Genomic DNA, 27,678 nt, shown 5'->3' with positions numbered 1-27,678 from the left:
CGGCTCGGGGCGGCCGGGACCGGCGGGGGATACGCGCTGACCCCAAGCCCGCGGGAGCCGCCGGGCCGGGAGCGCTGTGGCGCATGCGGTTCTCACGGGCCGTTACGCTGAGAAAACCCGCAAAGGTCCTGCCACGCTGGAGCGGTGCGTGTGCTCAGCCTCGTGGTGTTTTCCAAAAGAATCACCAGCGCCCTGGGTGAAGGGGCAGAGCGTGCCCGCAGCGAGTTTGCTGGTGGTACAGCGCTGGGAGGGCGGCTGATACCCCGGGGGCTGCGCTGCCGTTCGGCGGGGCCCGGGCAGGCTGGGCAGTGGGGCAGGGGGGGCGTCATGAAGCTCAGCAAAGGCAGGGGTAGGGTCCTGCGCCGGGGGGGGAGCGACCCCACGCACCAGCACGGGCTGGGGCTGACCTGCTGGCAGGCAGCTCTGCGGGGAAGGGCCTGGGAGGCCTGGAGGACACCGAGCGGCCCGTGGGCCAGCAGTGTGCCCTGGTGGGCAAGAAGGCCGCTGCCAGCGCGGGCTGCATCAGGAGGAGCGTGGCCAGCGGGTGCGGGGGGTGTCCTGCCCCTCTGCTCTGTCCTGCTGAGGCCGCACCTGGAGTGCTGTGCCCAGCGCTGGGCTCCCCAGTTCAGGAGAGACAGGGAGCGACTGGAGAGGGGCCAGCGGGGGGCTGCCAAGGGGGTGAGGGGGCTGGAGCATCTCCCTCATGAGGGAAGGCTGAGAGAGCTGGGCCTGTGCAGCCTGGAGAAGGCTGAGAGAGGATCTGTCTCGTGAATGCATAGAAATATCTTTAGGGTGAGGAATGCCACGAGGACAGGGCCAGACTCTTTTCAGTGGAGCCCAGCAACAGCATACGGGACAACTTCCATCTGAATATGAGGAAGAACTTGTTTACCTTGAGGGTGACAGAGCCCTGGCACAGGCTGCCCAGAGAGGCTGTGCAGTCTCCTTCTCTGGAGACATTCAAACCCACCTGGACTTGATCCTGTGCAACCTGCTCCAGCTGCACCTGATTTATGATCTCCAGAGGTCCCTTCCAGCCCTGACCATTCTGTGATCCAAAGCACTGAAAGAAAAAAGGGGGGGGGGTGGTGGCAGGGGGAGGCAAACAAAAAAACATTTACATGTCAATACGTGTCCTTTCCTGCCAATTTTCTAAAAAATCAAACCAGAACTACCATCTGCAACCCCAGCCTTCTACACATACACAGGCTGGAGGCATGCAGGAGAAACTTGGCACCCATGTTTTAGTCCACTGGCATTTTGCCCAAAACCTTGATTGCAGATTTTTTCCTCTAACTTGGAGTTAGCCTTTGCCAAGAAGTGCCAGTGTCACAGGTACTTTCAGCTGCCACCTGTCTTCTCGTGACAAAAAGCAAGGTGCTAACAGTTTTTACCGTCTCAGCTCCTTGCCTTTCTTGTAAAGTCTTAGAAACATCTGCTTACTATCACAGGAATAACCCCACGCCATTAAAAAAAAAGCAAAGTGAAACGTTCTACAACCCAAGGCAAAAAAACAAAACGAAGAAAAGCCACCCCAGGGTAAAAGAATCCACACTCAGCCTGGACCTATCGTATCTGTATGTGCCACACAGTTCTGCAGTTTAAAATTCATTTTTATTCAGGAAGTGAAGTTAAAACTTGTAAACTATAAATACAAATGCCAAGGTATTACAGGAGATATCCAGAGGCTTTATATTTTTTTAATTTCTCACAAATAACTTCTATGGAATTCAACGTACAGCAGGGAAACCAGTAATTTTTGCATACAGTGAAAAACAAGTTACAGAGTTAGATACTATTGATTTGCCAATTCACAGGAATTTCTACCTCATACAAATGAAAGCTCAGAAAACTGTATTTCATCATTCAGTAATGGTACAGCAACTGCCATTTCTAACAGTGTTACCTGCATTAAGCTAGCTGTCTATATCCAGGTGTACTTCACCAGTTTACTCAGTGACATCACAAAGTTTTATAGTATTTTATTTATATACTGTCACCAATATATATAATGTACTGCAAATAGGGCCAAACACTTGCAAAAATGTCAAGTTTTACACAACATTTGCATTAATGTTTTTGCTTTTCCCAACAGCAAAGCAGAGTCATTGTTTTCACATGGTTTTCTTTAATTTGTCAAAAAATCTCACATAACTCCATCTATATCAAAGAAGCAGAAGGGCAAGCTTAACAGCAACTTTCGGGGGTTGGGGGGGAAGGGTGTTTCCATCTTAGATACTACGTTATGTACATCTGAATAAAAATGACCACCAAGAATAGGTTCACTAGATTTATTCAACAATCTTAACAAGTTTCTTTTGAAAGAGCATTACATTCTGCATATCGCTCTCAAGGGATGCCAGGGACATGTGGACTACCAGTATTCTCCCCAACTGAGAAAGATACAGTGTACATAAAAGCAAGGTGTTCACAACAATTACATAAAAACATTACAGTTTACTACCAACAATGAGTAAAAATAAAATTCACTCTCTCTGCTGCTGCTTCAAAATTTCAATGTTAGTCTTGTGTGCCCTTTCCCTCCCCCATGTATTTGTAAGGAACTAAAACGTTACATCTGGTGGACAGCAAAGATTCCACTACACCTCAAATGCAGAACACCTATGAAGCAGAGGAATGTTGGCTTTTTAAACAGAAGCAGATTAAAAAAAAAAGGGTGCAGGACTCCTTCAGTTCTTCACTAGTCTTAGAAAAACTTTCCAGAATACTGCTTCACACTATAAAAAAGAAAAAATAATCTTGCATTAGAATCCTTCAACATCTGCATACTGCTTCACACTATAAAAGAAAAAGAAAAAAGCATGTATTAGAATGATGAACCATACATCTTGCATCAACATTCACAATGACATTTTTAAAGCAGATAAAATTACAAGTTCCTAATATATTTAAAAGTAAATAATTTAAAAATATCAATGGCTAATAAATTATAGGTCTATTAATATATTTTAGGCACATTTTAAGTATTAGTAATCTAAAGAACATTCAAGTTAAAACATTATTATCTGCTATGACAGCCAACATGTTAATAAAGCAAAACTAAGCAAATTAATTCTGAAGCTAGCTTTTATTTGGCAGAAAAGACAAAGTAATGTCAGCAAGGTGTGAAATGCTGCATAACAGCACCAAATAGATTTCAACTTGTCCTGTAGAGGCATGGTCTGTGCCATATGGCAGACTGTGATTTGTTGTCAATTTAGTTATCTAAAAACAACAAAATCACTAGTCTTCCACACAGAACTAGGCCAACATCCACTGAAATCTTCTATATTTTCTACAGGCTCTATGTAATTTATTACAAGTAGTTTTTTGCAGCAGTTTTCACCAGAGAAATGAGAGGATTGCTTGGTTAGGGCGTCTTCCAGCAAGATTAGTTTTGAGAGTGTCTTCATTTTAATTTGAACGGAGAACAGAAGAGAATCAAGGCAGAACTACCACTGGAGAAGTTAGGTTTAAATTGTTACTTAGAACCTGCCTTGTAAAAACTGCATCACAAAAAAGAACAGCTTTAGAGTACACATGTCTGTTTAAAACTGATAGTGGGGATAACATTAAACTTCAACTTGCCTGTTCTGCAGTAAATACTGTGCATTTTGTATCTGGTCCTGTGTTCCCGTAATAGTTATTATCCGATCTTCTGAGCCTTCTAATGGTTCATCGATTTTGATCGAAGCTCCTGATTCATGGCGTATTTGTTTGATTCTCTGGCCTCCCTTTCCAATAATAGATCCTGCCAACTAGGGAAGAAAGCAAAACATTCATTTCCTGATACAACTTTCTCTCTAAAAACAGTTATGAGAATCACAGCAGTGTTTGAGTAGCTTCCGTAAGTTTAGTTTTTAGACTTGCAATGGAAGCTTACTTTACAGCCCCAAAACAACCTCTGCAGTATTAACAGTATAAACGCAGGTGAGAAAACTGTGGAACCAGTTGCTCAGTCGCAAAAAACATGTTACATAGACCATCTCTATTACTGAATTTTAACAATTACTAAAATCATTTAGTGTGTCTCGAAAGTGAAGACACAAACCTAACACTTGAAGAACAGACTTTTGGTCATTTAGAAACATTTGGGTTTTTATCAAGCACCCTAAATACTTCTGATTTACTTGTGCAGTTTAAGAAGAGGCTGTGACCTTTTTTTTTTTTTCTTCCTAAAAGACAAGCTGAGTGCAAGTCACCTTTACTTACATCTTTGGGAATTGTTACTTGTGTTGTGATGATAGGTCCACCGAGATCTCCATATGAGCCACGCCCCCCTGCATAAGAATAATCTGATTTAAACGTATGCATCAAGCCCTTTAATAACTATGTAATAAAGACACATAGAAGTCCTATATAAACACTTACCATATCCAGAGCCACCCTCAAACTGTAAGAGAAAGAGAAAAAAACCTTAAATATTGAATAGCCATGCTTCATTAACATATTTTCATCTTAAGTATCATATTTGTAACTCTTGAGCCTATTTTATGCGAAGATGTCCACACCCTGCCTTACTATAAACACAACAGTGTTGCAATCAGAAGCATAATGGAGGGCAGACCAGAAACAAAACGGGTGGGTGAGGGAAAGTCTCATTAACCTCTTACCGTGCCCTGCCAAGATCTCTAAGAGTAAGACATAAAATGACATAAAGAATCCAGCTGTACCAGTTTACCTAGCAGTCTCACTAATTCAGCTGCTGGTAGACAGCTATTGATGTGACCTACTCCTGACCCTTGAACTAAACCAACAGACAAATGAAAAGATCAGAGTACAGCCTTATTAATGTTACCAATACAGCTCAGAAGAGACTCAAGTCTCCAGTTTTGGGACAAAAAGTTTACCCAGTGACTGTCAATCCTCCTCTGTAATCTACATCTTTAGGATAAAAAATCCAAAGCTATTAAGAATAGCTCTGTATCTTGTCTTTTGATTCAGATTATGCTACAATCCTTTGTATCTCAGAACTGATAATCATGACATGAGTCACTTCTGTTCTGCTAAAAACACGACTTGGAAGAACTGCAGTCCATTGGAAACACCTACATTTGATCAGTTTGTGAACCACTGTATCCCATGGGAGGGACCCCACACTGCAACAGAGCAACAGTGTAAGGAGGGACGAACAGAGACAAAGTGTGGTGAACTGACTGCAAACCACCATTTCCCATGCACCCCCTGCATCACTCATGGCAAGAGTAAGTAGAAGAGCTGGGAATGAAGGAATGAAATTAAGCCTGGGAAGAAGGGTGGGGGAAAGGTGTTTTTAGTTTTCCTCTTTGTTTCTCACCATGATATTCTATTCTTAAGTAGCAATAAGTTAATCTTCCACAAGTCTACTCTGTTTTGCCCATGACGGTAACCAGTAAGTGACTGCCCTGTTATCTTGAGCCACAAGCATTTCCTTCTTACTTTCTCCCCTCATCCATCTGAGGGGGAGGTAGGGTGGTGAGGAACAGCTGGGTGGGCACCTGGCAAGCAGCCAAGTTCAACCAACCACAACTACTTGTTTGCAGAAGTTGTAAGGCTACAACTTTTCTCAGATTATTTACCTGCTACCTTTTCAGAGTATCAAAACGAAGGCTACTCAGACCACAGGGTTGATCTTACCCTCTTGTCTCTAAGCTATATTGTGTACTCACATTATTTAGCAATACAGGTTGTAATACAACATAATAGAACTTGTGGTAGAGTCCAGAATACAAGAGAATGAAGGACCCTGCTTAAGACTTAATTCAGAAGCTGTTCAGAACAGTGTACTTCACACCACAGGTATATTCCTGTTGATACTTGCCAAAGGGTCCTTTTTTAGGCTAGTATGTTTTAAAGACCAATCCTTTCCTTTATCATTCATTGCTGCCCACCCAGACTACAAGACAGCAAACGAACTTGACAGATGAGTTAAACAATGACATTTGCTGTACTTATGCAAGCAAAGAACTGAGGTTTAGTATTTGGCAGCACTTTGCCATCTTCTAGACAGCGTGGACCTGATGAACTCCATTAACTTCTCTTGCCAAAACCTATCCGATCAAATGGTGTATTTTCAAAGACATTGATAAGTGTAATAGTTTATACATAAATCTAAGTAAGAAGCTCTTTTTAGTATTTTCTGTCTGAAATATGAGAAAACACACAAAGTTAATACAAAAACGCATATCCTAAATGTAGCATCTACAGTGCATCAGTTATGGAGAAAGTTACTATTTACAGTACAAAAATGGGGTGTAAAAAAGGCACAAAAAAGCTCCTCTCCTTTTGGCTGTGGTGCTGCATACTTCCATGTTTCTATCACCATTACCTGCCTGCACAGGACACGCTGCCGATAAATTTTAAGTCAGGACAGCTTTATGATTTTCAGCAGGTGCAAGCTGCCACTGACTACACTCCAGATCAAGAAATTCCCATTATCACTTAACCTGTTCAATAAAACAGTTTTAAAAAAGATTGAGCAAACTCACCAACTCTGGTGGCTGCATGTCATCACAGGCATCCACGTGACACTGCATCATCTTCCAGACACAACGTAATATGAAGAAAAGAGTAAAGAAATCTGTATTAAGTGTATGTCATGCAGAGTTACAAGTAACTTGTCAAGCGAATATAATACGTACTGGTGTACAACAAAAACTTTAGAAGTGTGATTTAGACCACTTTTAAGACTTGCTCCCTTTAAATTTCACTTTAAGGAAACCTTAAGTGGTCATATTCACTTTTTCCCCTCTTTCTGTCGTGTAAACAGGTGGGTTTTTTTCCTCTAACAAAGAAGGTCAGACAGCTAATGGCAAAGCGAAGCTTAAACAAGCTTTTTTTTCTTCTTTTAGAACACCTTCAAGGGTTACTATGTATAAAAATCTTTATTTCTGCCACATGCTAGAGAACCAAAGTTTAAGGAGATTAAAATAAGCAACTATCAGTGATTATCTCTATACCAACCGCAGGTCAAGTGGGAAGGCCACTGAGGACACTGCTTCTCATGTTCTACCAATTCATTTCCATATACCTCATCTAGCCACTAACTAGACTAACAATCTGCTGCCGCCTGACTGTATTAGAAATCTCATTGTTTTTAAAACATCTAGTATATAGCATTGCTTTCTTTCAGAATTCTACAATTGCACCAATTTATATTGATTTGCGCACTTGAAAACCAGCCTCTCAAACAGGGTATCTTAACATATGTAACAGAATACGTCCCTATACAGATTCATTTGTGCTAATGACTACTGGTACTAGAATAGAGACCAGATGACACACTGGCTGAATAAGGAATAGTTTAACTTTTACATCTAAAGAAAGAAAATGCATGCAGTCCTAACTGATGTAAAATTTTTTTACCATCATCTTCTCTGGTTTTTAAGGCAGAGCTAGAAGTGAAATTGTTACGTTCTTCCAGCATGTGCGTGGATAAATAAAAAAGCTGTCATGACATTCTTCCTTTACTGGGTTATTACATGCTTGTGAGTGTCCTATCTCATAAGCATCAAGAGCTTTTTGCATTTTTTAACTGTATGTGCCTTTATTCAAGTGTTTATATATCAAAGACACATGTATATACATACATGTACAGAAAAGCTCAAGAACTAGGAGTATTTGAAGGCACAAAAGCACACTAGAAGTCTGAAGACACAGAATTCTGTGAGAAACAGTCCACTTAATCGGAGACATTCTGATTTAAGTCTCCACTAATCTAGATTTCAAAATTTTTAGTCCTCTGAAAACATGATCAGTTAAATTGAAAAAGAAGTGAGGGGATAAAAGACTCTATGCTTGTCCACGTTACTTGTCCACCCCTCCCACTTGTTATCTGTGTGTGTTTATGTATCTGAAAGACCCCTGAGAACAAGGTATTAAAAAAAAAAAGAATACTGGAAATACATTCAGGTTTTTTTCAGCTCTCAAAATAGCTCCTATGGTCCACAGGCTTTTGATTTGGAGTAGTTACACACTGAAATATAACACTCTTCACAGAGGAACAACAAAAGTCTGTCCTTCAGGAAAAAGCTTCAAAAGAGGGATTATAAACCAAATAAATTCTTTCATTAGCAGTGCATAAACAAACTACAGCTGTAAGCCCTGTTAACAGACAAGTACCTTAAGTGGGTGACTCTACACCGGCAAGAGGAATTAACACACCTTTTAAAATCAAAATGGGTTTTTCTCATCTCAGCATTTGTAAGACTGTCAATACAGTTTTATCTCTGAAATTCCACAAAATTCACAATTCAGCATCCAGTTTTAAAGGTCCCGAACTACTCAGTCTTTCTGTTGTTAGTAAAAAATGAGAACTAGCAAAAAAATAAAATTCTTTACTGTCCTTATCTCAGCTGGGGTAAGAGCTGATTCTCTTTAATAGCTGGTACAGTGTTGAGTTTTGGATTTGGTGTGAGAATAATGTCGATAACATGTTTTTTAATTGTTGCTAGGTATATACTAAGTCAGGGACTTTTCCGTTTCTCAGGCTCTGCCAGCGAGAGTGCTGGAGTGGCACAAGAAATGGGGAGGGGACACAGCCAGGACAGCTGACCAAACTAGCCAAAGGTATACTCCAGACCACAGAATGTCACACCCAGTATATAAACCGGTGCGAGTTTGCCAGGGCCTACCAATCACTGCGCGGGGACTGGCTGGGCATCAGTCAGGAGGTGGTGAGCAATGGTACTGTGCATCACTAGTGTTCTTTTCTCCTTTTCCTTTGGATTTTATTCTTCTCCCCTTCTCCATCCTTTTCATTACAATTATTGTTGTAATTGTATTTTTTATTTCATTTCAGTTATTAAATTGTTTTTATCTCAACCCTCGACTTTCACATTCCTGCCTGGTTCTTCTCCCCATCTCTCTGTGTAGTGGGGGAGCGAGCGAGTGGCTGTGTGGTACTTAGTTACCACCTGGGGTTAAACCACAGCACATACATTCAGCATTTCCATGATTTTTGAGATGTTCATCTGAGAAAAGCATCTATTCTTGCCTTTTATTGTATCTATGTAAAAGAGCACTTCCACTTTGAGAGCAGCTCTTCCCATTTATTGCTTAGTTCACAATCCACAAGGATCTTGTTTACTCTACCTTAAATGTTTTGCTAGAGAATGGTTTCTGTGTGAAATGAAGGGCAGCACAAGAAACCTTACATTTCTGCCATAACATTTCCAGCTCTGGCCTCACAATCCACATTAAGACTTCCTATCTGCTTACACAATTTAGGGTAGTAGGATCATGATTAACTGAAACTAGAAATTAAATTGTCTTTCTTGGGAAGTAGTCCTCACTTTAAAGAGGCTAAGATACTTGGTCATAAAGGAGACAAAGCCATGAACACTTTCACCATGAAGATGAAATAAAATTGCTTTTTGGAAAGAAAAAACAAACGGAAGTGACTCCATTTGTAGGAATTAATGATAAGAAAGCAAAGGTTAACCTGACAAAAGTCATGCTAAACAGAAGGCAAAATGGATTTTTTTAATTCTAGCTGGAATGGAATAAAAATAGAACACACTACTGCCCCAGAGCCAAGCTAAGTAAGCCTGTGCTCAACCAGATACTCAAAAAACTGAGCACAGTTTATACACTCTAGCACTGGCTTTGATAGCTGCAAATGTAAGAACACAAAAACTGAGTTTGAAAACGGGTAAATACAAATAAGGAATACTGGAGGTGTACTTGTACTCGGTTCTTCCAGTTTCTTAACATGCACAGCAGCATGAGGAACAGGTTTCTTAGGTAACTGTGTGCAAATCTTTTATTTTAGTATTTCTAGTTAAGCATGTGACATTCTTGCAATACACACTTCCAGTTAATTTTTACTCCCAAGGAGGAAATGTGTAAAGCCCGTTTAGGTAGTCTTATTTCACAGCTCTTCTCCACTCCTTCCTCGTCTATTCATTTAAAAGGAAAAAAAACCCAAAAAAATCTTGTCTCACTTGTCAGCTTAAAGAAGGTGCCAAACAAAGACATAGGAGAAAAGATTGTTACTGTAGCTATTACCTTCCAGACACATGATTTCTCTTCCCAGGAACCTTGTATAACAGCAGATGACTGCTGGGAAGTTGCACTTCAGAATATAACATGGAAGGGTACCTTTAAGTATTTTTTTTAAGCTTCTATATACTACGAGAGATTTTTTTTCCCTCAGCAAGTATTAGCATTAATATGGTTGAATATATCTAATTTAATTAGGACTCAACTTAGCAGTGGCTCTAGCTCTGAAACATTTGGAATTACAGTGGATTTTTTGCAGACACAGACACCAGCAAATAGACAGAATGGATTCAAAAGAGCAACCACCTTCCAGATCAGCTAGAGCTCTTCAGAGATACTGTTCTATGATCTGCATTATTCTATCTATACTTGTGTTTTCCAACATTAGTGTTAAGAATGTTTGTATGAATCAAAGAACTTCAGAAAACAGTGTTCTGACATGTTTTCTTTATCTGAAAGGCCTATCAATTCCTATTTCTGTCATGTGATTGAAAAAAAAAAACTATCTTAAAAGACAGTCAGTGCAAGACAGCAGGGAGGAAAGAAAGCAAACGATCAGACACCATCACATCCCATTCCTGCACAGGAAGGAGTATTTGTATGGACAAAATGTTCTGGTTCTATCACCAGAACCATGCATGTCCCACGCAGAAAGAAGTATATGCGTTCAGCAACGGTATCTTCAGTCAGCATGCTAACTGCGCTTATAAAACATAAGGCAAATTTTAAACTCTTACCATGCCATCATAACGGTCTCCTGGTCTGCCCCTTCGGTCATAGGACATAAGATCTCTAAAACAAAAAACACAGCAGCATGTGAATTGCTTTGTAAGCTCCTTGGTTTATTCCAATGTTAAGGTTTCATGTTCATGGTTCATGCACAACTTCATTACGAACTACTATAGCCAAGTACTGAATGAGATAAAAGTTTAAGTAACCTTGCGTAGATCAGAACAGTGCAGCAAATAACTAAATTCCAGTATTTTTCAAAATACTCTGGTCTAATACGTACTCAATCTTCATAGAATCACAGAGTATCTCAAATTGGAAAGGACCCGTAAGGTTCAACCAGTCTAACCCCCTGCTCCTCTCAGAAGCCTTACTAAGGGAAATTAGCAGGTTTTATACTCATGCTAAAAAGTCTAAAAACATGCGTGAAGTGCACCATGAAGGTTCAAAACCAAATGGTATAGAAAAGAAACAAGTAATGCCTTTAGTTTTTAAACTAGCATCTTTTCAGTGAACCTCATAATTCTGGGAGTCTGGCATGCTTTCAGATTTGAGTTCAGCCACAAAAGAAGTCAAGATGCCAGTTTAAAAGTGGTTCCATTGCATGTAAGGGGTCCCAATGGACCAAGGGGAAGAAGGAGGGTTAAAAATGAGGGAAGAGGGAATAAAGAAAATGGGTTGGTGAAACATCAACACGTCAGGTCAACACCTTTGCTTATTTCTGCCTGTGCCCACCCATCTCTTATGTGCACAAAGAGCAGCATCTTGCATAATCATGACCAACATCAAGAAACACTGGAAAAGTGAACATAATTCAGGAAGCTAAACACAACGTGAGTTTTGTCTAACACATCTATGCAACAACTCACCCGCCACGAGGAGGTGGTGGAGGAGGAAGAGGAAGATTACGAGCTCTGCTGCCACCTCTACCACCACGACCTGGTGGAGGTGGTGGAGGTCCTCTGCGAGGGCTCATATCATCGTAATCTCTTCTTGATGGAGGCATAGGTCGTCCACCACGGCCAGGGGGCATTCGATCAAAACCACCTCTTCCACGCATTGGAAAGCCTACTGGACGTCCCCTTCTATCATCAAACATCATTGTGAAGCCACCATAGTCATATGTTTCATCATAGAAATTGGGATCATAAGGCTGGGCCCGCCCTTTAATCGGAGACTGAAACATAAAAACAAAAAACAACCCCGCAAACTGAATTAGGACTATTACAATTGGCATATTTAAGTAATATATTAAATATATAAATATGAATTTAAGCATTTGGAACATGTTCTTGATTTTTCAGTGCTGGCAAAGAGGAGATGTGACCTGTTTCCTTTGAACTAGGTTTCTGTACAGAAAGTGCTGTTACCTATACATGGCAGAAAAATTTTGACTCCCTTTTCAAATTTTGCATCTCAATGAGTAATGGCCCACTAGTACAAAAAATTGCTTCCCTCCTCCATAAGGTGCACCCCAATTCTAGGAAACTGAAATCGCTTCAAAAGGTGGTAACAGTCAATCACTTTGTTACTGGAAAAGTAGGAAAAAGAGAAACTGAAAGATGCTTGTTTTCATCCAAATGATCCCTAACATTCAGGAATGCTAATGAAAGAATAAAATAAATTTATTATAAACATTACCTCAGAGATAAGATCCAAGATAATCTTGATACATTCAACAACTCTGTCAGGTTTTCCACCAATAAGCACCACTCTGTCAGTAGAATGAGGACAACACTCTTGGAAGAGCTTAATGGTGGTCTGAGTGTTCTGTTGAAGAAAAATAAAAGACCAGATTGTCTAAAATAACTATTATAAACAACTTTATAAAGCCATTGAAACATTTTTAAAGAAACAGTCCAAAAGACAATTAAATTCCCTGCCATTTTAGATGCATGCTTGCTTCAGAGTTCTCACAACAAATTCAATTTTAAGCTTTTTTTTTTTTTTTTTTTTAAGATCTGTGCTGACATAATTTCTATGGAGAGGACAGAAGTTTAATTTTCTCCTCTCATTTATGGCTCGTTTACACCATTATTTAAATACCAGCAAAAGGACCACATATCCTTGTGACCTCAGAGGCTGTATTAACCTTCACATGTCAAGAAAACATGCTTTGGGTGCAAGACAACGAAGCTACTAGAATTATGTCTAATTGTCTTGCCCTTCTCAACCGATGCAAACAGCTCTCAGCTTATGCCTGAACTGACCTGAAATTGCCTCTGGCACAATACCAAGACAAGACAGAAAACAGAAGTGTTTTAAGTTCACAAGAGACCATTAGCTTTTCAAAATCTCATTCCTTCACTGAAAGAAAACAATGGTCTGCTAGGAGGTAGAATTAAGAAAAGATTATAAAAAGAAATCCCTTTTTCAGTAATATTCAGACATCTACTGAATTATTATCTGAAGAGTTTGTGGAGATGCATTCACCCTAAAGCACTTTGCATGTCCAATCACACAAATCTAGTCTATGCAGCAGCTCATTCCAGGAGTGATGAATGCCATTTTAATTTAATAATAATAATAAAAAAAAGAAAAAAGAAAAAAGAAAAAAGAATCCTTCCTTTCAAAACATTACCAGAAATACTGCTTAGAAGCTTGATAAGTCCTAGGCTTTATCATCAACAACTACTTTACTCCTGAGTGTCTGCAAGAAAGTTGCTACTCACAGAACACCAAAATCATGTTTGTATTATGTTCTGAAGGAACTGCTGCACAGAAGATACCTACACCAAATCTCAGAAGAACAAGAAACAAGTACCTCTCTAAGTTCTTTAATTTTAGCACCCTTGACGCCAATAATTCCTCCTGCCAAACTCTGGTGAATGAGAAGTCTTAATTCGCAGTCAAAGTCGCTGCCTTTGTAGTGTTGATACTGTAACAAAGAAGCATGTGAAGAAAAGAGTAAAATATTAGTCACATAAATATTTTAAAAAATGGGGTTTTGTTAATTTTTTTTCTCCAAACACAATGGTATGATTTATTGCTGAATTGTAATTCTCTACTTCCTTTGATGGGATCACAACTATTTAAGCACCTCACATCAACATAAACTGATGTCAAAACAGTTTTTGTTATTTGTAACACATTACATTGTACAACTACCTACAAAGGTTTAAGAAGGTATCGAACAGTGCAACACTCTACTTACAAAGCCAATGCAGGATACACCTTACAATAAAACTACTTCAAAATGGGAATGAAACAGGTCAGCAGGCAAGTATTTTGAAAGGCAGAAGACTGTTTGAAATGCTTAATAAATAGTTACTGACTCTGTCCCCTATCAAAAAAATGCCAACATGTAGTTTGAAAGCCAAAACCCTTCTTTAAAAGGCTTTTGGTTTCATTTTTTCATTTCCTGCACTTAAAAAGCAGCAAATCATCTAGAACCATCTTGGTTTAGAAGCTGATTTTTACCTCTAAAAAGAAGCAAATGTTAAGAGACATACCTCTTCTAAAGTAGGGATAATCTTCTTCAAGATTTCTCCAATTGTCTCTATATCTGCACTTATACTCAAGATTCTGTTGGAGGCCACCATGTCAGACAATATGGAGAAGGCGGAAAAGAAGAAGTAAATTTTTTTCATCATACACAGAATTCCAACAAGATTTACTATACAGAAGAGCATACAATTAATATTCCCCATTTAAAGTAAACCTGTTTGCTCAATTTACAACACATGCATCTTTGGTTTTGCCCAACATATATGCATGATAAATTTAAGATTAGGTAGGTCTTGCAGAGAGAAAGACAGAATGGGCTTTTGGAAGGGCTCAGATTAAGTGGGCAAGAAATTGACGCAGAACTGAAAGAAGTGAATATTCATGTTCCCCGCCACCACTAATTTAGGATACCCTCGCTATTACATTGGTAAAACCGGCACACCTTCTCATAGAAAAAGTGGGGATATGCAAGTCGTGAACATTGTATCTGGAATAAGGTTATGAGACCAGTTAGAAATCAGATTACTAATGGGCTCTCCAAGAAAACAAATACAAATGTAAAACAAAAAATAAAAGACAGAACAAATGAGAAGTGAAGGGAAGTGAACCAGAGTTAGCATTTCATCAGAAATAATTATGAACAGGCAATGTTGAGGGGAGCAAGGTGGGCCACAAAGACAGAGCGAGAGACTATTTTGAAACAATTTGATTTACAATGCAGCAAATATGCAACACTTGAAGCTGTGCTCCTTCCATTGAAATAAAATTAGTGGATTGTTTGGGTGGGCAACTCACGTAAAAGTTCAGTGACAAAAAGACTTAATGGGGAAAATAAGACAGAAAACTTGAAAAAAACAATACACCGTCTATAAGGGGATACTATTTAATTATATCAAAGGCAGGTAATAAAATACATTTCTCTCTTTCTAATCAGGCAGTGAGGCATAAACTGTTGGGACATACCGCTCGGGGCCACTGCTGTCTGGGACTGAAACACTGGCATTGTACTGCATTGGTCATTGGCGTTCGTGGATGTTGGCATTGGGCATGGGCATTCAATCAGAAGTTGTCAAGTATGGTACCCGTTTGGCAACGAGCACATTTTTGGGCATAGCCAACCAGGGTTTTCACATGGGCGTTCAGGGGCGGATGGGCCAACGTCATGGTGGGCAACGCAGGGGCAAGTCGATCCAGTACATGGGCAACGGAGATATATGGCCAAAAAAACAAGGAGAGGGAAAAGGGGGAAAAGCAATAAATTTTAATTTAATACAAACTATACTCATTACTCTCAATTAATGAAACAAGCTTAAGTTGTTCTGAAGACTAACACAATAACGGATTGCTACACCAACTGTGGCTTAACAGTATGGACCTTAAAAATGAGTCACTTGATCTGACTAAACTACTTTTTACTTTTAGCATATGTTTCAGTAGCAGGCTGGCTCATGAGGGTAGACACAAAACCTGTTGAGACTGATATTACTAGAACCTCGGGCAAATTGGGAAAGCTAGTTTTCCAGACCAATCTAAATTATCTGGACTTAGGTGACATTGATTTACTTTTAAAAAAAAAAATAAAAAAAAAAAAAAAGGAAAAACCAAAAAGCCATCACAAGAAAAACACCCTAAAAAAAAATCCCAGCTAGCTGCCAAAGTTACTGATTCCTGACCATTTAAATTTAAACCTGAATTCTAGCTGCGGTAGTTTATGAACTTAGTTGGAACTGATCTGTAATGGTATATTGCCAAATCTCATGTTGAACAGAGTCTTGATCGGAAAAACTGTTGAAATTGTTGCTGATGTTAAGTACAGGAGTGTAAACAAATGGAGTTTAAGAAGCGTTGCCAAGTTTTATAAATACACAACATTAATGCTGAGCATGTGTCTAATCACAAGAGTCAACCCACTGTAATATGTGAATAGGCAAGTAAGTCATGACCATTTAAAAACACCTCCAAGTAACAGAATAGAATGTTCTTTTACTGTTCTATACCCGTATTTAAATCAAGCAACCTTAACATTAATGCTTTTGTGCTTCATGTGCAAGCTGTTGAAGAACAGATGGGACTATTGTTTGCTTTTTTAAAGGAAGTTAAAGAATTGCTCTATCACTGGGTTATGCCAGCCACTTGCAATGGTTTTAGCAGTACTGTAACTGAATCACACATACGGGAAAGGTACAATTAAGGGGTTTAAGCTTTGTCAATATTTCTAATTAGGATATTTACTTGCTTGTAGTGTGTAGTTTAGTGGAATCCTATCCAAGAGCAAAGAGATTTAATATAAACCTCTCTTCCCACGTGAGTCAAGTTGGGTTTCAATTACTAGAGATTGAAGAACTAAGTTTAACACTCAATACAAACTGCCTGCAACTAGACTAGTGATGTCTAGAGTGGAATTGCTGCCATTTCTAGAAATGCACGCAATCAAGCTTCCGATGTAGTGCTCTGAAAGAATTGGTGTTAAATTAGTTCAAACTCATATATACTTACGTCTGTACGAAGTGCCTTAATATTTTTGCCACCTTTTCCAATCACTGCTCCAGCATTCTGGAAAATAGTTTTCAAAAGTTATGTTCTGCCAACACAGCACACACTATGTTTTTGAACTCATGCCTAAGAATAGTAAATCTGCTTCTGCATTACCCTGTTGGCCTGGGGGGCAGGGGCGGGCAGGCACTGCTTTTGAAAGGTTCAAATCAAACTGAAATGAACTGATATAGTTTGGCCTTGGAAAAAATGACCAACAGCTCTTACCACTGAACTTAATAAAGAGGATGATGTTCAGTTTTACAACCAGTATTACAATTCCAAAAGGAAGTTTCTAGGCAATTCTGCTTGTGTTAAAGCAAACTCATATACTATCTCAGCTCTCCAAATTATACTGTATGAATGTAATGTAAGTCAATGACTTCCCTAATTTATTTGATCAGCTTTCTATTTTTTATAAATTTAAGGAGTATGTTTGCAAATTCCACTTCTGCGTTCCAAGCATTTCTTAATAATTTCAAGTCGTAATTCTGTTTATACCTCTGTAAGTTATCTGACTTCTAAGAGCAGTATATTCTGAAAAAGGTTAAAGCTGACATTAACCACTAACTTCAACTTTTTACAGTAATAGGAATAAACTAGCAGATAGTCAAGAGTAATTGCAAGACTCTTATTTTTACCAGGTTATTTCAAGAATTACATGCAAAATTACTGCTTTTATTACACAAGTGATATATTATGCTAACAGCATTCAACACATTTTGCAGTACCCTATCTAACTTGACTACTGGTCAGAAATGTCACGAAAAGTTAAGGTAACATTCCCCCATGCCAACACAAAAGGCTGAGATACTTCAAGAAGTACAGCTCATCTGTAACAACTGGAAACGCTAGAGGCGATTCACACATAGCAACTTTACTGTAACTGTTTACACTTGTCAACAAAACCATTGCAATCCCTGAAGTATTACTCCCACGTTTCTTCCTACTGATATGTTTGAACAAGTTTAGTGCATGTCTTTGGGAAAGTTACCAAAATCCTAAGGAAGTTCTCATCTTACATTTCAAATTTAATTTACAATCCCTAGCTGATCATTCTCTAAACTGCTTCCTTTCCAAAGACTAATATACAATCATTCCCCTCAAAATAATAACCTTCTATGCAAATATAAAAACACCATATAATTTCTATCACTCTGTTTTCAGCAAGTACATATTTTAAGAATAACTGTATTAATTCTCAGGGACTTAGCATTTAAAAGAACAACTAAAGGTAATTCCACAGCAATATACTTTTACTAGAATTCATGCACACTTAAAATTAGTCCTAGTATGTTATCTCATATTAAATAAAGTAGATATTCTTTTAAACATACATCCCAACATACACTTTGTCACCATCTTGAGCAATGCTATAAGCAAAACCAGTAGAAATGTAAGAGCATACTTTGCTCTGAAGCAGGATGCGTAATTCAACCATCTCATCTGTGTTCCGAGATCTTTTGAAGGCCTGCTCTTCCTCCATATCTTCTGCAGGACGTTTGCCTGTAGAAAGGTCCATAGGGGAGAAACACAAGCATTTATTTAACTTTCTAAGTTCTAACAAAGTGGAAAACATGAAGAATTTATGCTCTGTATTCTTAACACGTTCTTTTCTATTAGCCCAGTACTAATTACTGATGCCTACTCTAAGCAGCCATCGCACAGAAACAGGTCTTTACTTCATCAGCTTATGTATCAACTAACTACCGAAAATCCATTTGACATCTATGAACTATGGTTTAAGTGAGAATGTTACACAGTCAGAGAGAAATTCATAACACACTGTCTAAAGCAGTGCAGCATCACCCACTCAGTATTTATTTATGATTTACAATTGGGAAAAACCTTTCAGGCAAAAAGCTCAAACGAAACTTGTCCAACACTGAAATACTGCTGGAATAATACTACTTCAAACACTGTTTAATGTTTAAGTAATTTAGTAATGATGCCCAAGAAGTTTTTCATGAAGCTCTTTAGAGGTATTTCACATATAACATAAACCTGCGCTAAATGAAATGCTATTAATGGATATGCCTGATAGTATTCTTACATATTCACACTTTCCACACAAGTACGTAGATGTACCTATGACATATTTTTAAATCCTTAGTCATAACTTTCAGCTACTTATCCCATGTTTAAAACATGCCAACAGAATGATTATGCATTTATGCTTTGAAATAATAAGTCCAATTAAATACGAAAAGATTTAATGTGGAATGCAAAACTACTGCCGATACAAACAACTGATACAGTTGAAGCATTACAAAGTATTTAGCAACACTGAAATTTAAAAGAGTTTTTTTTCTAAAAAGAAATAGTCCTTTAAAAAATTTACCATTTGTCTCTGTGTTGGTAAAGGTCTCTTCCTGTTGTTCAGTCTCCATTGCCTTTTTTTCTTAAGTGGACAGGCAAAATCTGTTGAAGAATAAAAAAGCTGGTACATATATTTTGTGAAAAGGTAAACTGTAACATCGTGTTAAATGGAAAAAGCAAGAAGAAATGCCTGCTTCTAGAACTTACCACTATTATATATCCTTGCAGAGAAAAAAGTCAAGTATTCTGGGCGGGATCAAAATCCAACAGCCTATTGCTTCAAGAGCCTATGAAAACAGCATAGATCAGTTGTGACTGCTTGCTTACAGCTCCAATTCTCACTACAGCCAAAATTCAGAGGTTTGACCTGAGTTGTTGCCGCAAAGTTTTTGATTATAGAAGAGAAAGCATACTCAGGCCAAACACACCACTAAAAAAATATAAGTCTGTAAACTTACATACAAACAATTACAGTCTGAACTCTATTTTCTGGGCACATAGCTAGCTTTAAGTAGCCACATTTATTAAAAATTGATTTCAGGTATTTCAAGTGAACATTCATCCAGGCCCCTCTTTTCGACATCTTATGATACATGCCTTGGATTTGCTTTCTGAAGGACACTATGTAACAATCTGCTCTGCTGTTCAGTTCTAAACAATTTAAGCTAAAAAAAGTCCCGTTACGGTAACTGTCAGCGTTAAGCATTAAAAATTCTCTACCAACGTACTAGTTTGCATTTTAGCATGCTTTCCACTCAAGTATAATAGATGAACAAAAGACAAATACCTTCTAGCCACACTGGAAAAAAATCTTTTAAAAATACCACCCTCTGTAATTACATATAACTTTCTGCACACAGAGCCAAGAGCCTCAAAAGCAGCTGATCTTTGCTGTGAAATTTATCTGTAAATACTATTAAGTCACATTAAAGAGGTCTAGACCAAAGAAATAATTTCGTGACTTACACTCTTTAAGAATGTGTTCCTACAGATATTCAACCTACTCAATCATATTTCATCCCTGTATTTTATTAATGTTCACTGCCTTGGTAAGTGGTAATACCACTCATTCTGGTATCCATGAAGGAAATAAGAAACTAGGTGCATCTAACGTTTCCAACATACTCTCAGCCAGCTGTTAACTTGTAGTTGTTGCCCCATTTGTACAGGCTTACAGCAGGCCCTTGCCTTCACAGTACACACTGGTCTTTCCAGCACTCAAAGTGAGCTAAACGACAGCAGAAACTCAGGCAGACACTGCCAAAACACTGAGGGGCGCGGGGGGGGGCGGATTTTTTTTTTTTTACAGTTTAAATAGAGCTTTTGGAGCCGTTACTCCGCTTCCAACGACCCCAACAATTTTGAGGCTGCGGGGAGCGAACCGCAATACTGTTCAGGGCTTAGCCTCCCCTAGTCCCATGTATTTACTCCCCTAGCCACGTGTACGTAAGGTGCTCTCAGTTACAGCTCTCTACTGGGTAAACGGAGCTCGCGGGATTACATTGACTAATCCCGTGTTTTTATAAACACCTGAAGGATAAGGCGGCCACGAAAGGCTAGAGGCGGCATCAGCTACCGCAGGCCCAAGAGCTGGTAAACACCGACGCGCCTCAGCCCCGCTCCCTCCGGAGCGCGGCGGCTCTTCCCGCCCGCCTCTCTCTCCCTACGGCCCCCACGCCTCCAGCCGCCGTCACGGCCTCCGCGGCCCGCCCGGCTCCTGCGCGGGGCAGCGGCGGCGTTACGTAACCCCGCAGCCCCTGGCCTCACCTACCCGGCGGCGCGGACCGACAAAAATGGCGGCCCCTGTAATGGCGCCGGCCCGCTGCTAGGCGGAGCCGGGAGCGGAAAAGCTGCCGTCACCACCACCACGCGGTCGCACGGAGGTTCACTCCCCTCTGCCCAGGGACACACAAAGGAGGCGCGCGGCGGCCCTGGCCCCAGCGCGGCCGGCGCAGCGTGACAGCCACCTCGCCACCGGCAACAGCGGCCGGCTGAGACGCGCCACCTCCATCGGCCTCCCAGGGCCGCCTCCGCACAGGCCGAGGCCGACAGCGCCCTCCCCTCCGCCCGCCATAATCTCCGACAACTCGCCCCGGGCACAGAGTTACCAAGGGCGGGCGCAGGAAGGCGGCGGCCGCCGCTCCCCCTCCCGTAGGGCGCACCTGCCAGCGCCGCCGGCCTCCACCGCGCCGCCCCGCAGGGAGCCATGCTGGCTGGGCCACAGGGCCTGGGGCCGTCCGTAGGGACTGCGGCCACCCATCTCGCCTTCCCCTCGGGGCGGGAGCGGCCCTTGGGGCCCACAGACTGCCCTCAGCCGCCTGAGAGGCTTGCCCCAGCATTAGTTGAGGCGGCGACATCCCTGTCTCCTCCTTCCCCACGTAACGTTCGCCTTTTTCCACCACCGTCGCTGCGGGAACCACGGGAGCACCGGGGCACGGCGGCGGCAGTTCCCGAGGATTAAGGCCCCGCGACCGGGCAGGCGCAGGTCTCACGCATCGCTGTGTCAGGCAACTGCGCTGAGAGGGGCACAACAGCAGCTCTGCGGGCCTCAGCAAAGCCCAGTCTGGCCTGTTCCCCCCCCACCCCCCCACCCCCCACCCCGGGTCTCCCAGCGCGCGAGCAGCGCCCCCTCCTCGCTGGCCCCAGCCACACCTCGCCGCAGGCTGCGCGTACCTGCGCCCGCCGCCGGCCCCACCGCGTACGGGAAAGAAAGGGGAGAAGCCCCCACGGCCACCGCGCACATCCACCAGCGCCACCAGGCGATTGGTCCCAACACCTCCCCCATCCGCGGGTCCGCCGCCGCCCCATTGGGTAAGGCCCCTGCCTGTCAGGTGTGGGGGGCGGTTCCCCACGCCACCTCGCCCTCCGTGAGGGCCTGGGCGAAGTAGGCCTGGCGGGGAGAAGGGCCGCGCTATCCGTCGGGCATCGCCGTGCCGGCCGGTCTGCTTACCTGCTTGGCAGGAGCCGCGATGGAAGCGGTGCAGGCGCTGGGCGGAGGCGGTAAAGGAGGGCGAGAGCGGTTTCAGTCGTGAGAAGAGAAAATGGCGTCTGCAAAAATCCCTCCTTCTGCTCGTTGCCTGGTGCCGGGGGGGGGGGGGGGGGGGGGGGCAGTGGGTGGTGGCTCTCGCGATGGTTAAAAGCGCGCGCGACGCGCGCCTCCTATTGGCTGCTGGCGTGCGCAGGGGTTTTGGGGAACTGCGCGCGAAGAGTGGCCGCGCCCTCTCCCCGTCCGCAGCGCGCGGCGGTGGGGGCTGGTGTGGCGCAGTTGGTGCCGCGCTTGCTCTCCCCGGTAAGTGCGGGCGGCTCAGCCGCAGGCGGCGCGGGGGAAGAGGGCTCGGCCTCCCTGAGGGGTGCGGGGTGTGACACCCCAGCCCCCCGTTCTTCGCCTCGCCTCGGGGCCCGGCGTGGGGGACAGCGCCGCGCGAGCGCGCGGTTGCACTTTACTCTGGTTCACCCTTTGTGCGGTGTCCTCTGCGTGGTGGGGCTCTGTGGGAGCTTGGAGGCAGGGGGTTCTTTCTTCGCTGCAGCTTATAGTGACGATGAACCGCAAACCTCTGTTTCTGAACTGTTACAGTACTTGCAGTTTTCGTTGAGCTCCTCGGACACCCATTCTAAGGGGTTACACATGATCCATACGCAGTCAGGCAGCCTCATCAGTGTTCTGCAAGCGGTCCATATGCAGGAGGTGAATGCATCAGTAGCAAGTTTGCTATTGATACGTTGGCGCTCTCGAGGGGCAAGAGACCTTTGCAGAGGGATCTGGATAGACTGGAGCACTGGGCAGTCATCAGCAGGATGAAATTTAACAAGCCCAAATGAGAGATTCTGCACCAGGGATGGAGTAGCACTGCACACGAGTATGAACTGGGAGAGGAGTGCTGGAGCGCAGCCCTGCAGGGAGGGATCTGGGGGTGCTGGCTGACACAGGCTCAGTGTGGGTCAGCAGCGTGCCCTGGCCGGCAGGAGGGCAAACCGCGTCCTGGGGGGCATCAAACACAGCATGACCAGCCGGTCAGAAGCGGGGATTGTCCCGCTGTACTTGGCCTTGGTGCGGCCTCACCTCGAGCACAGTGTGCAGTTCTGGGCCCCACAGTTTCAGAAGGGTGTTAAGGTCCTGGAATGTGTCCAGAGGAGGGCAACGGAGCCGGTGGAAGGGCTGGAAGACATGTCCTGTGAGGAGCGGCGGGGGACTCTGGGTTTGTCTGGCTTGGAGAGAAGGAGGCTGAGGGGTGACCTCATTGCTCCCCACAGCTTCCTGAGGAGGGGACGTGGAGAGGGAGGTGCTGAGCTCTTCTCCCCGGGATCCAATGACAGGACACATGGGAATGGTTCAGAGGTATGCATTTCTTTACGGAGAAGGTGGTCGGACAGTGGAACTGGCTTCCTAGAGAGGTGGTCAATGCCTCATGCCTGTCAATGCCTTAAAAAGAGGCATTTGGACAATAGCCTTTATTTCTTTTAACTTTTCATCAGCCCTGAAGTGGTCAGGCAGTTGGACTAGATGGTTGTTGTAGGTCCCTTCCAACTGAAATACTCTTATTTTAAATGTGCATAGCTACTTCCTAAACTAACAAGAAGCTACAGGTTATTAGCCACTGATGTTCCTGTGATAATGACTGCCAAGACCTGGTGCTATTGCAGCCAAACCCTGGGCTGGGTCTCTAGGTAACAGTGATATTTCAAGCTAGCTTTCTGTTGTCAGTTACAAAGCTTTCATCCAGTTAAAGTGGAGAAGTCAGCCCTGTGGTACAAGTGCTGAAAAATCCCAGCTTGGTTCTGTTGTAGTTAGGGTCTTTTAATAACAATGCTGATGTAATGGGAGAATAACTTTTCAGGTCAATTTTAAAAGTAAACAGTGTTAACAGCAGTGCCCACAGAAATAAAACAAAAAAACAGAGGACATACATGTAACAACTGCTTTTGTTGTTTTCATTCTTTTTTTCATCTATCTGCTTTCCATCTGTAACAAAAGGATTTCAGTTAGGTGTTTCTAATTAAATCAACAGAAAAGGGGATGTCACCAAGTAGGATTGCTCATATAAGTCTCTATACTTTACTGCTACTCCATGATGACACAAATACACATACTTTTTATGCTGATTGAAACTTCAAATATTGGAAATGCATGTATTTTTAGTATCTGTAGAAGTGTTTTTAATTTAAATTGCTTCTATTTTGTCACACGTAGAATAGCAGAACTTTGAATTGTGACCAGTTTTTTATAAAAAATGAGCAGACTTGTTATAACATTAGCTGTTGTCAGATGAGTAAATATGTCTTTTTTGTTCTAGGGAATTCACTCTCTTAAAAGAAGATGTCTACATCTAACATTGCAGCAAAAGTGGAAAGTTGGCTTGCATCAACATGGCATGTTAAAGTTCCTTGGACATGGTTGGAAGCATGTATTAATTGGATCCAGGAAGAAAACAGTGGTAGTAATTTAAGTCAAGCTCAGATTAACAGGCAGGTATTTGAGCAATGGCTTCTTACCGATCTAAGAGATTTGGAATATCCCATTTTGCCTGACTGTATCTTAGATGCTCCCAAAGGAGAGTTGTCAGGCTTCTACTCTATACAGATTGACTCACTGGTTGATGTTAGCCAGCCAGCATATTTGCAGTTGCAGAAGCTAAGAGGGAAAAGTACTGTAAATGAAGAAGTAACAACTAGTACTCAGGCATTTCAGAAGCCCTGGGAAGCAATGCCTACTCGACTGCTGATGCTGCAACTGACTGATGGGATACATCAAATTCAGGGCATGGAGTATCAACCAGTGCCTGTCCTCCATAGTAATCTTCCTCCTGGAACAAAAATCACTGTACAGGGTAATATTGCATATCGTCTTGGAGTCCTTCTGCTTAAACCAGAAAATGTGAAACTGTTGGGCGGTGAAGTGGATGTTCTTCTGAAGGAGTATTCTCAAGAAAGAGTCCTTGCTATGTTAATTGGAGAAACTGAAAGCCCTAATTCTGTTGGGTGGGCTGGTCACAACCAAATTGTTTCAAGGCCTGTGGATGAATTCGAACAAAATACAGGCCCTTCGGATGAAGAGCTTTTAGCCAGTCTTGGTGAAAGTAATGAATTTACTTTAAACAATGAAACAGCTTTAGAAAGTGGATATTGCAGTGGAAGCAACAATTTTAGTACAGCCACAGGTTCACTGACTGTGTGCAATGGAAACGCTTTGCTGGGAGAATGTGGAAGGCCTTTGCCTAGTTCAGATGAACAAGTTTCACCTCCCACAGAATATGATGATGGCTTTTTAAATGACTTTCCTTTAGAGGATGACTTTCTTCTGGAAGAAGAGATGCAAAGAGAGCCGGAAGAAGTGCCGCCAGTGGTTGTGAACAGAAACATAGGTTTAATTACTGAGAGGCTTCCACATATATCTAGAAGCTCTTGCAATTCATCTTTAAATGGCACTTGTGAAAAAGATGATGTGAATGAAAGAAATAAGCCTGTAGACACTATAAGCAAGCAAAACACTTTTGGAAGAACAGTATTTGATGGATATAGAAATAGTATGAGTAGCTTTTCACAGCACAAGAGCTTACCTCAGACCTGCAGTTCTACAGATTTTTCTTTGGAAAAGCCTCCTGAAGAAAGGCAGAATGATACATACCTAGATGAGAGCAAATGTAAATCTCAGCCCAATTCTGACAGCAGGCGGTTAGACAATGATCTTCTGTTTTTCTCAAAACCAGATCCACAAGCAGTTCAGCAGAACCATGATTCACAGACCTTTCCTTGTAGAGCAGCAGAGGCACATTTAGACTTAGATTCTTCACCTTTCACATATATTTCCCTTCTCCTTGCAAAAAACCCAGAAACTATTACGATTCTGAAAGTTAAGTGCTTTATTGTTACTCTCACTGGAAACCTCACAAGCAGCAATGGGTCCTGGGGCATAAAGGCAAAAATTTCTGATGGTTCAGCTTATCTCGAAGTAGATTTTGCTGATGATATTCTGACAAGTTTGATTGGCTTTTCAGTGCCTGAAATGAATAGGCTGAAAAAGGATAGAGCTTTACATACGAAGCTTAAGGATGGTTTAGAGAAATGCCAAAAACAACTGATAGATCTCTGTTGTTTGATGACCATAGAGTTTAATCCGGTTCAGTCAAAAGCGACTGTCGTAATTCTTCAGGATGCTGATGCAAGGCATCTAGAACAGTTGAAGGAACGTTTGAATAAATAACGTGTGCAAACTTGCAGACTGTATATTAGGAGCACCTAAGTCAGGTTTCCCCTGAAGGACTGCTGAAAGTTAAATTTTAAAGTTACGTGGTATGTCTTTTTCTCTTGCCAGGGAAAATGATGAAACAGTGAGAGGAGGAGATGACTTGTTGGAGTGAAACTTAGCAGTTTGTTTCTTATGGTGATCGTATTGTTTTCAAATTTTTCTGTCTTGGTTTAAAGTACTCATGTATTATTTCCATTCTGCAAAATCCTCTGTGTCCTTGACTGGTGATCTGGAGGAGCAGAATTTGTCAGGAAACGGATAACAAACCAACTGTCTCATTGTTACGCTTTTTCAAGGATGATTACTTGCCTGTTTTTTAAAAGGTAGCTGTAGGAGACTGTCAGTCTTTACTTGGAGGAGTGGTTAAGTACATTTAAACAAAGAATTAGTGTTTAAATGCGGTCACCTCTGACTGTGCCAACCTGAAAATTTCAATACATATTCAGTGTTCAAGAATGTGAAGTCTGGAGAAATGAAAGGTTTTCTTCCAAATGTGGAGGGGTGTGTGTGGGGAAAACAACCCTATATATAAGTGAGATAAAAAGCTGAATATTTAAAAAAAAAAAAATTTAAAAAAGCCAAATAATTTGAAATCTCCTATTAACAGAAAAGCATGATTATAACATGGAGAATCTTTTTTGTCATGTTAATGTTAACCGTTGCTAATAGTTTTGAACCCACAGGCAACCTTATTCATTAACTCTTAGAATTGCTGTCTAACTTTTCCACAAAGTAGTCTAAATACTTGTGCTACAAAGCTGTTGTATGTGTGTATTTAATGGTGGTCTTGATTGATTTTTTTAAAAACATTTCTGCTTTAGAATGTATAAAAGTAAATAATTAAAATTTTCATTTAAGCTGTGGTGGAAGCTGTTTAGTCACTTTAAAACACAAATGTACACCTTGTGGAGTATATGAACTATTGGAAGTGGTTTGATTAGATTTTGTTCTTCCTTCTTCCCATCGTTCTCTTTTCTCTTGTGGGTTTTTTTTCTTTTCTGTTCTTTTTTTTTTTGAAATGAGAAGGATGAGAATACTGCCAGCGTTAGGGAACCAACAACAGGAGAAGTCTGCACATTGTTGGCAGTGTTTATGAAAAATCTGAAATTGGTAGGCAAGAAAGGAATTTTTTTCAGCTGGGCTGTCAGTATCTTTTTTTAGAGCCTTTTCTTTCTCTGGACAATGTCTGTTAGACCATTGGGAATTGCTGTGAGAGACTGTCAGTATTGCCCTACTGCCCTGCCCTCAGCTGAGAAGCATCCTTTGAGACTCCAGGTGACCTAAGGAAAACTAGAGGTAAAATTTACAAAGGTAAAAGTGGAGGAGGGGGGTTCTTGAGGTTTTTTTCAGGCTCAAGGTATAAGCTTTTTAGCCTTTACAGTTTAGAAATGCATAAATTCCTGTGTCCCTTTTCCTTCCTCTCCTTC

At 41.7% G+C, this 27,678-nt stretch overlaps 2 protein-coding genes across 17 annotated transcripts; one reads left to right on the top strand and one right to left on the bottom strand.

The window, feature by feature from the left end:
• Nucleotides 1-1,680: 1,680 nt before the first annotated feature.
• HNRNPK (heterogeneous nuclear ribonucleoprotein K) lies at nucleotides 1,681-22,101 on the bottom strand. 13 transcript variants are annotated; one of them, XM_056323992.1, is made up of 16 exons: nucleotides 21,959-22,101; nucleotides 19,216-19,295; nucleotides 19,031-19,129; nucleotides 18,098-18,195; nucleotides 16,654-16,710; nucleotides 15,121-15,164; nucleotides 14,163-14,235; nucleotides 13,475-13,588; nucleotides 12,352-12,480; nucleotides 11,580-11,887; nucleotides 10,719-10,773; nucleotides 6,468-6,518; nucleotides 4,372-4,393; nucleotides 4,213-4,295; nucleotides 3,589-3,758; nucleotides 1,681-2,799 (listed from the first exon to the last, which is right to left on the bottom strand). In XM_056323992.1, the coding sequence occupies exons 3-16, from the start codon at nucleotides 19,077-19,079 to the stop codon at nucleotides 2,766-2,768; spliced, it is 1,287 nt and encodes a 428-aa protein (XP_056179967.1). In that variant the 5' UTR covers nucleotides 19,080-19,129; nucleotides 19,216-19,295; nucleotides 21,959-22,101; the 3' UTR covers nucleotides 1,681-2,765. The 13 variants fall into 13 exon arrangements, with proteins under 13 accessions (XP_056179967.1, XP_056179960.1, XP_056179964.1 ...); XM_056323985.1 differs by having other exon boundaries at nucleotides 18,098-18,208; nucleotides 19,032-19,129; XM_056323989.1 differs by having other exon boundaries at nucleotides 19,031-19,110.
• On the top strand, nucleotides 21,719-27,108 carry RMI1 (RecQ mediated genome instability 1). Of its 4 annotated transcripts, none has more exons than XM_056323980.1 (2): nucleotides 21,719-21,819; nucleotides 24,300-27,108. In XM_056323980.1, the coding sequence occupies exon 2, from the start codon at nucleotides 24,323-24,325 to the stop codon at nucleotides 26,204-26,206; it is 1,884 nt and encodes a 627-aa protein (XP_056179955.1). In that variant the 5' UTR covers nucleotides 21,719-21,819; nucleotides 24,300-24,322; the 3' UTR covers nucleotides 26,207-27,108. The 4 variants fall into 4 exon arrangements, with proteins under 4 accessions (XP_056179955.1, XP_056179952.1, XP_056179953.1 ...); XM_056323977.1 differs by lacking the exon at nucleotides 21,719-21,819 and adding an exon at nucleotides 22,180-22,297; XM_056323978.1 differs by lacking the exon at nucleotides 21,719-21,819 and adding an exon at nucleotides 22,315-22,865.
• Nucleotides 27,109-27,678: the final 570 nt, after the last annotated feature.

Source organism: Falco biarmicus, chromosome Z (genome assembly GCF_023638135.1).
Source record: "Falco biarmicus isolate bFalBia1 chromosome Z, bFalBia1.pri, whole genome shotgun sequence".
Lineage (NCBI taxonomy): Eukaryota > Metazoa > Chordata > Aves > Falconiformes > Falconidae > Falco > Falco biarmicus.
The sequence above is the reverse complement of the archived record's forward strand: the minus strand, read 5'-3'. Positions and strand labels throughout refer to the sequence as shown.